Raw genomic sequence first — 13303 nt, forward strand, 5'->3', positions numbered from 1 at the left:
GAAAGCGGAGGCGGAGACGGAGAGAGTGCCGGCCGGGGATCTGGCCCTTTCCTGGCCAGAACGGTTGGATCCTGGCCGGCTGGCCGGGATTTGGTTGTTCCCCGGCCAGAACGGCCGGGGATCCGGCCCTTTCCCGGCCAGAACGGCCCAATCATGGCCGACTGGCCGGGATCCGGCCGGGGAAGGGCCAGAATGGGTGGCCGGAGGTGGGAGGGAGAGGGAAGATGGAGGGAGGTGGGAGGGAGAGGGAAGATGGAGGGGGAAGGCGGAGAAGAAAAAGAAAACGAAAAAAAAAAAAATGATGTGGCATTCCACATCAGGTTGTTGGGATTTGGTTGTGGAGATTTGGGTGTGAGTGTAGCGGCCCTCATATATATATATATATAAGAAAAAGAGATCGAGATACATGCAGCCTCTGCTGCTGGAAGTAATAATATATTGTTGACCCTCCAATTTCTTAGAATGATTTTCTCCACATAGATTCGCCTCCATAACTTTTCTTCCATATAACGTTAATTTTTTAATTGTTTTGTCAAAATTAATGACAAGAACCTTCTCCCAAGTTCCCAACCGGCCGGCCACCCTCTCCCCATTTCCCTTTCTGCTTTGTCTGAAGATCAAATCATGCATTATTTGTGAAGGCCGGGCACCTCCTTATTTGTCATTGTTTTATTGTTATAATCTTCTGTTTGTTGCATAGAATGTTAATCACCTCTTCCTTGAACATACTGGCCGGGTACGTGTGCATCTCATTCCCCGAATGATTATGTTATTCATGAGGGGATGATTAGTTATTGGCAGTAATTCTCGTGATTTTACTCGACTGGAAATAGGATTGGATAGCATATATAGAGAGAGCATCGCAAAGCTATCTTGGCAACAAGAATTCATTATATATTCTGCTACGAGTTTGATCCATCGCTTGAAGCCCATGGAAGATCATACAATAGATTTAATAATAATTTTATATATCACATTTTTATTATATAATTATTACTAAAGCTGACTTGACCGTCCCAATTCAAGAGCACCGATCTCTATAATTAATTACTTGAGCCATTTGATGAAGTTTTTGAAATTCTTTGAAGAATGACCACCTTCTGCCCTGGTTTTCAATATGATTTCTTTAAGCTCCAGCGCTCTTGCTCTTATAGATTCATTGCTAATCATTTGCTCCACCTTCTTCGCCACTTCGCCCCGCAAAACGAGTCCATTTTCAGCCAGGTCAAAACCCAGTCCAACCTTCCACTCATCACAAATATAGCTCTTGTCAAGGAACTGGTCAATGAACTGAGGCCAACACAAAAAAGGGACGCCATTGGTGATACCTTCTGTGACGGAATTCCAGCCGCAGTGGCTAATAAAACAAGCAACGGCAGGGTGAGCTAAGACCTTTGTTTGAGGTGCCCAGTCGACAATCTTGGTACATGCTCCTTGACCTTGAGATTCATCTGGAAATGCATTCTTCGCCCTATCGATGTTTCTTTGATCCACCACCCACAGGAAAGGCCTATTGATGAGGCTAAGTCCAAGAGCTAGTTCTTGGAATTGGATAGGGTCCAAAGTTGCATAGCTACCAAAGGAAATATATATGACTGAACGAGATGCTTGTTGGTCGAGCCAGTTGAGGCAAGATGAGTCTTCTTGCCGGAATTGTCCAGTTTGGTCGTTTTCTAGTAGTGGACCAATGGCCAAGAGCTTTGGAAACAAGTCAAATGATGCCGGCTCAAGCTCATAAGCTGTGTTACAAAGCCACCAATCTGCTATAGTTTGCAAGCTTCCGCGTTTCGTGCGATATAATGAAATAAACTCTAGCTTCTGCGTGGTTGGATCAGGTATCGCGGCCCATGGAAGATTTGTTGTTTCGAAGGCAGGAATGCCCGGCGACAGTTGAATCAGCTCTACTTTTTAGGTTGAGAATCCTTAGCAAGGTGAAAGAAAGATATTTGAATCACTACTACTGGTGGAAATTCCTGTTGAAAGTAATTAATCTTTCCCAAATACAACTATATTTATCAAGACAAATAAGTCTTATTCCAGGATTTGGCAAAATATTAATTGATTAGACGAAGTGACATGCATGGTCTAACAAATTAATTGAAGGCTTTTGGCCAAAATCAGAGAGATATACATAGTAAAGTAGTCTTACCATCACCGTTTAGAATCCCATCATCAATCAGCCTTGGCATGCTCATTAGCAAGGCCGAAGAAGCAGCTACCGTAGACCAAAAGATAGCTCCTCTAATTCCCATCTTATCGGCGACTTCCACGGCCCAACCCATCGCCCCATCGGCCAGAATACATGTAATATTGTTAATATCACCAGTACCATTTGATGCATTAATGCCTTCTACGAGCTCCTCAAGCCTTGCTGGCACGGTACGCAATAAGGCTTCCATTGCCTTGCCCAGATCATTTCTTTCGTCATCACTATCCAAGCCACCTGGGATAGACACGAGATTAATGTCTGAATCCATGAGGCTGCCCTCCTCAGGCATTGAACTCACTACACGCTTGTGAATGTACTCCATGTTTACAAATGTGATTTTGAGGCCATGTTTTGCCATTTGTCGAGAGAAACGCATTAGGGAGTTCACATGGCCTTGTGCTGGAAATGGTAGGACCAGAACATGGCCGATGCCGGCCATGTCTCTCTCTTTCTCTTTGTTTGTGTGAGAGAGAGATAGAGGGGGACCGGAGAAGGAGTTACAAAAAAACTTCTCCGAAATATTTTTGCCCGCTTGTTTGGGATGAGCGTTTTGAACTTCTAGCTTGCAGGTGATATTTAGAGGGAGCTTGCGCACGGTTTTGCTTTGGTACGTACAATTTCTCAAAAGAGACTTCAAATGTTTGCTACAAAGATATTAACGGATAAATTAATACACTCGTAAATGGTTTTGAAGCCGCAGAAAAGCTTGAGAAGAGAGAATTCAGCCACTATTCTCTTAACCTCACGTTCATATATACTTTTTTCTTTTTATAGAAAAATTCAGGCTTTCATTAACTAAAAAAGAGACGTATGTCTTGCTCTTGGCAAGTATAATACTTTAAAAAAAAATAGGACTCTTCTCCATCCAAACTTTGTCTAAAGATTAATAAAAAGTTGCTTTCCCTATACATTGAGCTGCTTCGTTAGCTTCCATTTTAACATGCCCTACATACAAACTAAGATTGAAAACCTTTCAACATATATAGTTATGATATTTTCAATCAATTGTCCATACCGACTCTAACAAGAACCCTTCTACCCACAAAATTGTGCATGCATTGATGCATGAATGCATGCACAGTTTTCAAAGCATGTCTAGGAGTGTAAACCCGGAGCGGATTTTCGGATATTAGGTGAAAATCGGGAACCGGCTCCGGGTCCCCGGGTTTTTTGTTTTCAACACCCGGCCCCGGACCCGGGTACCCCGGGTATCCAAGATACCCGGATAACTGGTTTTACTTGGGTACCCAGATAAAACCGGTTATCCGGTCCGGGTGTTATTTAAAAAAAAATAAAAAATTATTTTGGACTTATTTTAGCATTGGACCTACTTTTTTTCAACTCATTTAAACATTTTTATACCAGTAATGCCCAGAAGCAACACTAGAAAGTTTATGCAATGCTTCATTGGAGCTAGCTTCCATATCTTTCACTGCAGTGCTCGGGCTTTTATACTCAAACAGGAAGGAGACAAAAAAAAAAGTTAAATGTTTTTGGTTTTTGTTAATGAAATAACTATAAGTTACATGTTTTTGTTAGTGAAATAACTAGAATTATCAACATAAATGAGTGATATCTGTGCCACTTAGGGCAGAGACAATTATCAACATAAATGAAATATCAACTAATCCACGCTAAAAAACAATATAGCCAGTTAGCCACATTTGGCAACATCATACACCAACATAATTAAAAAAAAAAAACAATAATGCAAATATAAACATATTACAAATTACATATTAAAAAAGTTCAAACCCAAAAGTTCATAAACAATAAACATACTAAAAGAGTTCATAACCAAAAGTCCATAAACATATTAAAAAAGTTCAAACCCAAAAGTCCATAAACATATTAAAAAAGCTCATAACCAAAAGTCCATAAACATATTAAAAAAGCTCATAACCAAAAGTTCATAGAATCATAAACATATATTAAACATATCCCAGCATGGTCCGATTTTTGGCTTTTTGTAGCTTTGCTCTCAATCATCTATAACTACAATAGAAGGAAAAAAAAGAAAAGAAAAAGAGAATTAGTTAAATGAATAAATAACTAAAATAAATTAATAATAATGAAAACTAAAATGAATTTATAAACATTTACCATACTCATCAAATATTTCAATAAAATTCTCATACTCCAAGTCTTCATTGCTCTTTAACCAATCTTGTGTGCAAACTAAGGCCTCAACTGTCAATGGAGATAAAGAACTCCTAAAGGGATCCAATATGCGTTATCCGTTGCTGAATGCAGACTCAGATGCAACTGTAGAAATAGGAATGACCAATATATCACGGGCTATCTCTGCGAGGATAGAATATTTAGGTGCATTAACCTTCCACCAAAGTAAGATGTCAAATTCATTTGTTGATGCTTCACACCTATCCAAAAAATAACGATCCACCTCCGACATACACTCCGAGTTGTTCTCTTCCTCAAGGTGTTTGATGAAAAACTTCATATATTTCGTCTCTGTAAGTGCATCATCATCATCATCATCAACACTAACATCTATAGAAGTAACACTTGAGCTTTCCACACCCGCATCAAGGTTAGACAAACGCCTCCCATATAACTTATCGTATTGCTCCCACAAACGGTTCAAGAGGTCTTTCACATTTGTCTTGATTTGTTTCGCCCAATCAAGGCCACTGCATTGTACCAAGTAATATTTTAATGCCTTCCACTTGGTACGCGGGTCAAGAACATGAGCAATATACAATAATAAGTTAATCCTTTCCATAGTCCCCCAATACTTTTCATATTTTTTTTTCATATCCCAACTCACTGCACTAAGGATAGGATTACAACTCATACACCCATCGGACAATGTCTTTATAATAATACAAAGTTGAATGAAATATGAGTTGGAGGGGACATGAATTGAATTAGAAAACTTCAATGTGGCTTCATAAAAAGGTTTCAAAAACTTCACAAATTCCCTAGCATTTTTCCACTCATCATAGCTAAGAACAACAAAAGGATTACCATCTTCCTCCCCAAGTCGAGTAAAAGCTTTTTCGTACTTCTCAGCCGCACTCAACATTAAGTATGTAGAATTTCATCTTGTTTGAACATCTAGACACACTGTCTTCGTACATTGAATTTTTTCACACTTTATGCACTCTTTAAACCTTGCCATTCTCTATGGTGAAGACCTCACAAATTTCACTGCGTTCCTAATATTAGAAACACAATCACCCAATCCTTTCAAGCCTTCATTTACAATAAGATTTAATATATGAGCGGCACACCTCATGTGAATGAATTCACCTCCCAAAATAGAACCTCTCTTGTCCTTCAACTTCCTTTTCATATAATCAATCGCCACATCATTGACTGTTGCATTATTAGCTGTAATAGTGAACACAGATTCAATCTCCCATTCTATCAATGTATTTTTGAACATTCTTCCAATATTTTCACCCTTATGACTTGAAATCAAGTTAAACTTGATTATTTTTTTATGCATTCTCCAACTAGAATCTATGTAGCTAGCGGTAACAACCATGTAGTTTAAATTTTGAAGAGATGTCCATGTATCAGTAGTGATGCAAATTCTTTTACTCCTCAAAGAAGCCTTCAATTTAAGTTTTTCTTCCTCATAAAGTTTTATGCAATCTTTTTGTAGAGTAATGCGACATGGTAAATTGAACCTTGGTTCAATACCATTTATCAATTCTCTAAACCCACAACTCTCCACATGCCTAAAAGGTAATTCCTCCATGATGAAATATTGAACAACCAACTTCCTTATTTTAATCGGATCGTACTTCACAAATCCTAGTTGGGTGGTATGGCAACTACCGTTCTCTGACATTTTTTTAAATGACTGTTGCAAGAGAGTTTGACCTTTGGGTACATTGGATTTTTCCAAATCTCTAAGTGGAGAGGTTGGACAGTTATAGGTAAGGTGGTTCTTCAAAGCAGAAGTGACATGTCTCCAGTGACACCCTAACATCTTATTGCAATATTTGCATGCTGCCTTAGGCTTTTCCTTGTCAATTGGTGTCACTTTTGTAAAGTGCAACCATACTTTTGACCGATTCATAGCTTGTGGTTTGTTTTTGGAGGGATCCAATTCGGTTTGCAAGGAAGACGAGGAGGTTTCAACATTTGTAGTTGGAGGCTTGTCATGTGACTCATTGACATTTTCCATAATAGGCCTAGTTGGAACATAAAAACAATATTACACTTAATAGTACTAACTATACAATTAAGAGCCATAATAATATAAAATAACATTAACGACATAATAATACAAAGTTTCTTGCAGTTATATTCATCAATAATATGAAGAACATGCATAAATTTAATTGTTTAAAAAAAAAAAAAAAAAAAAAAAACCTAAATTTCAAATTGAACTAGCATTTTTTCAATACTGTTTACCCACAAAACCTAAACAATTTAATGTAGTGTATGAATCATAATCCATCACACAATAGATCAGTTTATTTATTGTCGTAGAAGACCCATATCAAAAAATGATGCAATTTTTTTTAATAAAAGTCGACTATTAATATCAAACAGATTATCAAGTACTCAAGTAGATGAAATATCATACTTAAAAAAAAAAAAAAATTAGAGAAAAAAACCTGATCTGACTATCTGAGGATCTCCTTCAAATAGACAAATATCCTTCAAATATTTGCTTGTTCTGCTTCAAAAATACAAAATCTGAATAGAAACAGAGTGAACGTGAAGACTGAGTGACGAGTTAGAAGAAGAACTAAGAAGAAGAAGAAGAACTGAAGAAGAAGGCTGGACCGGCTGGTTACCTGGTAGGCGGCGAGTCAGCGAGGAGTTGGTGACGGTCAGCGAGGAGTCGGCGAGGAGTGGCGAGCGGCTGAACAAGTGAAGGGTAGACTTTTTCAGTTTCAACGTGATGCGGTGAATCAGTGATGGAGAGTGAAATGGAGAAAGAGATAAGATGATTCAAACTCTCAGAGAAGTTGAGCGGCGGCAGAGTTTTGAATCTTTTGATTTTTGAATGGATTTTTGACTTTGTCTAAAGGTGAACTTGAGCGGGGGCAATGAGCAAAATTGAAGGGTCTTTGACTCTTCAATTTTGATACTTGAAATGATAGGGCAACAAAGCTTTAGGAAAATGACGAAATGCTCCTCCTCCTTCCTAAGCCGTGTAGTTTTAGGATAAAAGGACAGGGGGTAATTTTTATTTTTTTAATTAATTAACTTACCCGGAGCCAGATACCTGGGTATAACCAGGATTTTTTGAAATAAATACCCAGCTCTGGCTCCGGGTACCCAGATCCGGGTAATGCCCGGATCCGGTTATATCCGGTCCGGATTTACACCCCTAAGCATGTCCCTCTAATATTACTCATTGGATCTCTCTAAAAAAAAAAAAAAAAAAAATCCCTTATATTACTTAGAGAGAGAGAGAGATAATAAAAAAATAAATAAAATAAATAAATAAAAACCAAAATCAAAATTTGCAGCTCCAATGCGTAGTCAATCATCTTGGTAACTCCCACTGGCCCATGAAAAAAATATGCCTAGTGTTGATCGTATCCTTATAATCTATATAAGTATCCGGCCAATTGCTAAAAAAAACAAAGTCGGTAGACATTTTATAGCATTTAATGAGATTAGAATACAAATTAAACGGCCAGCGAAAATGACTTCCATAATAATACAAAAGTACTTCAAATAACAAATTTGTCTCTTCCATCTTTCTTTATCTATTCTTTATATATATATATACCCCGTGTCACCTAACAAATTAATAAATTAGTCATCTCTCTACATTATACAATTAATGTCTTGGAGGATCTTTAAGTTTATTCCTCTTATAATTAAAATAAAATATAAAACTTCAAATTTTTTAAAGAAAAAGACATACTTTTTTGAATGGAGGCTTTGCTGAGATCTGGTCCTAAATAAGTTTTGTTCAATCTCTCTGTTGCTCTATTTTGGCAAATCTTAAAGTAGGGAGAGCTTATCGATCATCTTACGGCAAAATCATAAACACCAGAAACGTACTAAATAGAAACAGAAAAACCAAATTATATACGTACACTATTGCATGTAATAAAGAAGATTGAATTCTAGCACCTAATAATTGAAAGTGCGATGAAGACGCGATCCTCGATCTATTTGCCAAGACGTACGTACAGTTGAGCCTTTTTGATTTCTTTGGCAAGACATTTTTTCTGACAACGTGAGTTTCATTTTCTTTTTCTTTTTTAAAAAATGATTAATTTTTTCTCATCGTCCTTTTCTCTTCATCTAATTTTTCAAAATTACCGTCGGATATATGGGACCGTGTGTATCTCACACATATGACCTCACAGATCTAATAGTGGTTTTGAAAAATAGGAGGATGGGAGAGGGACCGGGAAAAGATATATAACACGTCTCTTAGCTTCTTTCTTTCTTTTAGGTATTACACTTCACGATTTTAAACACTTTATTGGAATACTATTTTAAACAAGAGACGTGTTATACATCATTCCTTGTTCTTTTCTCATCCTCTCATATTTTTAAATTACTATTGGATCTGCGGGGTCTATGTATGAGATAATATGCCCCCCCCCACAAATTCGATAGTAATTTTGAAAAGTGGGAATAAGATGGGAGAAGGACAAGAGAAGTAAATGAATCATTTTTCTTTGAACAAACTTTTGTTCTTCATAAATATTTAGCTAAAATTAAAAGATTATGTAACCCAATTTGTGTATTCGTAAATAATATTAAAGAAATTAACTTTTATTATTAATTATTTATAAATTTTTTAATAAAAAACGTTCTTCATAAATACATATAGTCAACAATAAAAGATTACGTAACCCAATTTGTGTATTTGTAAATATTTTTATAGAATAATATATAGAATACTATTTTAAGCAAACATTTGTTCTTCACAAATATTTGGCCAAAAATAAAATATTATGTGACTCAATTTGTGTATTCATAAAACGACACTCCCAGTCAAAGTATTACCCAATAATATTGGGGTGACACCGGGCAGGACCTCATGCAGAGAAGAGAAAACCCATGAACGCGCGTAAAGAAAAAGAATAATGGTAGTTGTACACCAAGTGTACAACAAATGTACAACACCCCTTCACAAGGGGTGGCTCCCACACACTGTGGGGTCCACTCCTTGTGAAGGGGTGTTGTGCATTTGTTGTACACTTGGTGTACAACTATCACTCCCCTTGTGAATTGGGGATCGGGTGATCATCTGCACTACCAAACATGAACATCTCAATTTTGACAGGCCTCAATCCGAGATTGCATTGTTTCAAGTTCTTTTAGTTTCACCAACAAATGGTGTGATCGATCAATTGAGATAAAATGGTACAGTAGCTAGCTTTTTTGGGTTAATTAAGGTGGGTGGTTTAAGAAATCACCAACATATATATCAACTAAATCAAAAGGGCAAATAAGCATTAGAAACCGAACCAAACTTTTTGATTGGTTCAATAATTATTTGCAAATAATAATAATAATAATATAAGATTGGTTCAATAATTTGCACACCCTTATATGCACACGTGTACGTCCTAATTATTTGTATATAACAATTAATGTCACTTGTAAGTAATTATGACGGGTTAGGATTTTATTGTAGCTAGTAGGAAAGATTGATATAAAAATGAGATATGATTCTCCACCACTTAAATATACAACTTTTCACCACCTTGTCTATGTGGCAAGGTGGTCTTCTATTAACTTTGGAGTTTTTTTTTTTTTTTTTAAAAAATAAAATAAAGTGGGGGTGGTGAAAAGTTGTATATTTAGGTAGTAAAAAATCATTTCTCTATAAAAATATCAAGTAATAGACATTGACTATTGAAACACATGGCTAGCTACAATAATCAAAGTAATACTAACAACATTAATAATAATCCCCTTTTTTCTTCTCTTTTTTTTTTTTTTTTTTTTTTTTTTTTTTTTTTTCTGCCAATAGTTACTACATAACTAATTAACTCTGCTGTAAAAATCAGCCGCTTCTCTCTCGATAAAATCTAGCCGCCAAGGAGTCCTCGTTCTTGCCGGTTTGAGGGGGGAGGGGGCTTGCCGCCCGACTCCTTGTTTGTTTGTCGTTCCTGTTATTTCGTCCAACCTTGGGCTACTATCTTTTCTTCTCTCTCAGTGTCATTCTATGAAACCAAGAGGTGAATGTATTATTCTCTAATCATTATGAGGATTGAGAGTTTGTGGTGTTTCAATCTACTAATGAGTTGTATGGGTAAGGCGCCAACGGCCACCCAATGAAAACAAAACGTGTCTCTTGATTTTTTTGGTTTGGTTTTTAGGTCGCATCATTGAAGTTAGATCCATGCTTCCCCCTCAATCTGTGCATGACACACGCCTCTCCATGGTATTCGCCGTCGTCCTCCATCTCTATCGCCACCAAGCGTGCTCTTCTCAGCCGGCCGTGCACCGGAGCGTGGTGTGCACACGCCAGCGAGTGCTCCTCACTCACCGGCTCGTAATGGCCCTTCCTCCTCTTCCAATTCACGGTTGGTGATTTCCGGTGGTTTCGATGGTTCTCTGATGGAGAGAGGTCTTCTAGTGAGGGCGCGTGGTCTACACACGCAGTCATTGGCGATTCCCTGTGCTCTTCTTAGCCGACTAGTGTTGTGATCTTGTTTTATTATGTTCTGTTTTTTTAAGTTTTTGTTATGTTGTCAACTTTTGCAGCCTGCTATGGTAGATTTTAAATCTAAATTAGATTGTATTGGTTTTTTTAGATCAGAATCTGCACTCTCTTATCTTCTCTAGTGGAGTTTATGTGTAAAGAGAGACTTTTACTGTTGTCCATCTGCGCCTAAGCAGATGCTCCCAAGTCAAAATCTAGTCTTTGACTTTGTTTTTAGGGCGTCTTTTGTGCCCCTAATTAATTACTCCCACTGACCCTTTGAGTCTCGTATTATAATGAATGGTTTCTTTGTTCAAAACTCTGCTGTGAAAAAATAACCTTTACAGTTGATAACAAGGATGAAAGAGGCCGAGCAAATCCCAGCCAGAAGATCCGGCCAGTACTTTAATATTTAAACAAATTTGTCAACATCAGGTGGGTTCATCATAATTTCAAACCTAACCTGGATGGCCATTGTTTTAGCATTTTAGGCGTTAACAAATTATATATTCTCATGACAACGCAGAATATGCTTGCATTTCATAATAATATATGCTCAAAATGAAGTTATTCCCTGGGAATTATAGATAATGTCAATAGAGAGAAACATAAAGACAACCGCAATAGACATTGCACGCCAATAAACATATATAGCAATGAGTCAGCAATGAGCACTACATAAAAGTGACATGAACTTGAGTTTAAGTGTCCAAAACAAGTGTAAATATCACATGAATCTGCAAAGCAAAAGAAAGAAAGAAGTAGAATGGGCAATCCACATGTTCTGGTTATGCCGTATCCAGCACAGGGCCACATAATTCCTCTGCTGGAGCTATCACAGTGCTTAGTCCAACATGGGTTCAAGATAACATTTGTAAATACAGAGTATAATCACAACCAAATCATGAATGGAAATGCAATGAAGGATAAAATAGGGAATCAAATCCATCTGGTTTCCATTCCTGATGGATTAGAAACTTTGGAGGACAGAAAAAAGCCAGGGAACTTGTCAGAAGCAGTCTTGAAGGTTTTGCCTGGGAAGCTAGAGGAGCTCATCGAACAGATTAATGGGTCCAATGGTGAAGAGATCACTTGTATCCTCGCTGATCAGAGTGTTGGGTGGGCCCTAGAAATTGCACAGAAGAAGGGAATCCGACGAGCTGCCTTCTGCCCTGCAGCAGCAGCACTATTGGTCTTAGGATTTAGCATCCCAAAGTTGATTGAAGATGGAATTATTACTGATGATGGTGAGTCCTCTATCGCTACCATTTGCTTCTTCTTGCAGCATATAATAGAACATGCATCCAGTCAAACTCAACCTTCTAAAAAAGTTACCCGAATTTGGTGTATAGATGCTAATAATCTTGAAATAAGTTGAAACTTTTGGGATGAAGGTTGAATTGAGTGGAGTCGAGTCGAGTACAAATGATAACTTGAAGCCATGTTAATAATGATAGGTCATTTGATCCTAAACTTAAATGGAAATTCTCTGCGCAGGGACTCCAATGAAAAAACAGATCATTCATCTCTCACCAGCAATGCCTGTCATGAGCACAGAAAACTTGGTTTGGAACTGCTTTGGCAACTCGGCCATGAAGAAAAACATTTTTGAGCTTTTGGTAAGAAACAACAAGTCTGTGAAAGCGACTGAGTGGCTGCTATGCAACTCAACTTATGCGCTTGAGCCTGCGGCATTTACCTTGGCTCCAAATATTCTACCCATAGGTCCACTTTTGGCAAGCAACCGGTTGGGAGAGTCAGTAGGAAACTTCTGGCCAGAGGACTCAACTTGTCTGAAATGGCTGGATCAACAGCCACCAAGCTCAGTGATATATGTTGCATTCGGAAGCTTCACAATTTTTGCCCCAGCCCAGTTCCAAGAATTGGCTTTGGGGCTTGAACTCTGCGACAGACCATTCCTGTGGGTAGTGCGGCCAGATATCAGAGACGGGACAAGCAATGCCTACCCAAAAGAATTTCAAGACAGAGTAGCCGCTCGTGGGCGGGTGGTGGGATGGGCGGCGCAACAGAAGATTCTGAGTCATCCGTCAGTTGCTTGCTTCATAAGCCACTGTGGTTGGAACTCCGCCATGGAAGGTGTAAGCAACGGGATCCCATTCTTGTGCTGGCCTTACTTTGCTGACCAGTTCCTTAACCAGAGCTATATTTGTGATGTTTGGAAGGTTGGGTTGCGTTTAGAACGAGATGAAAGTGGCATCATATCACGAGGAGAAATTGAAAGTAAGGTGGAGCAACTTCTGGGCAATGAAATGTTAAAAGCAAGGGCTTTGGATCTCAAGAATATAGTCAAGACTAGTGTCAAAGAAGGTGGTGGCTCCAACAATAATTTGAAGAATTTCGTTGAATGGATGAAAGCATAGAAAAGTTCCTCCGGCCTGCCATTTTCAGACTAAATAATCTGTGCATAGCTTAATGTTACTGCCCTTTCAAAATTAGGAATAATATTTACCATGTATTTTTTA

At 38.0% G+C, this 13303-nt stretch overlaps 3 protein-coding genes across 3 annotated transcripts; 1 reads left to right on the forward strand and 2 right to left on the reverse strand.

Annotated features, from left to right (window-relative positions):
- Positions 1-1047: 1047 nt before the first annotated feature.
- On the reverse strand, positions 1048-2648 carry LOC133860535 (UDP-glycosyltransferase 83A1-like). Its single transcript, XM_062296121.1, has 2 exons — positions 2132-2648; positions 1048-1904 (listed from the first exon to the last, which is right to left on the reverse strand). Exons 1-2 carry the CDS (start codon positions 2646-2648, stop codon positions 1048-1050), a joined length of 1374 nt encoding a protein of 457 aa, XP_062152105.1.
- A 1794-nt stretch (positions 2649-4442) lies between these two features.
- On the reverse strand, positions 4443-5255 carry LOC133860536 (zinc finger BED domain-containing protein RICESLEEPER 1-like). Its single transcript, XM_062296122.1, has one exon. The coding sequence runs from the start codon at positions 5253-5255 to the stop codon at positions 4443-4445; it is 813 nt and encodes a 270-aa protein (XP_062152106.1).
- Positions 5256-11534: 6279 nt separating this feature from the next.
- LOC133860144 (UDP-glycosyltransferase 83A1-like) lies at positions 11535-13303 on the forward strand. Its single transcript, XM_062295814.1, has 2 exons — positions 11535-12067; positions 12318-13303. The coding sequence occupies exons 1-2, from the start codon at positions 11587-11589 to the stop codon at positions 13199-13201; spliced, it is 1365 nt and encodes a 454-aa protein (XP_062151798.1). The 5' UTR covers positions 11535-11586; the 3' UTR covers positions 13202-13303.

This window comes from Alnus glutinosa, chromosome 2 (assembly GCF_958979055.1).
Source record: "Alnus glutinosa chromosome 2, dhAlnGlut1.1, whole genome shotgun sequence".
NCBI classification, from domain to species: domain Eukaryota; kingdom Viridiplantae; phylum Streptophyta; class Magnoliopsida; order Fagales; family Betulaceae; genus Alnus; species Alnus glutinosa.

Excerpts from the sequence above, each read along its gene's own strand:
- LOC133860535 (XM_062296121.1), bottom strand. The coding sequence starts at position 2,648 with ATGGCCGGCATCGGCCATGTTCTGGTCCTACCATTTCCAGCACAAGGC. Across the intron at positions 1,905-2,131 it reads TGGTAAGACTACTTTACTAT|TAGAGCTGATTCAACTGTCG; the intron begins GTATATCTCTCT and ends CAACCTAAAAAG.
- LOC133860536 (XM_062296122.1), bottom strand. The coding sequence starts at position 5,255 with ATGTTGAGTGCGGCTGAGAAGTACGAAAAAGCTTTTACTCGACTTGGG.
- LOC133860144 (XM_062295814.1), top strand. The coding sequence starts at position 11,587 with ATGGGCAATCCACATGTTCTGGTTATGCCGTATCCAGCACAGGGCCAC. Across the intron at positions 12,068-12,317 it reads TGGAATTATTACTGATGATG|GGACTCCAATGAAAAAACAG; the intron begins GTGAGTCCTCTA and ends TTCTCTGCGCAG.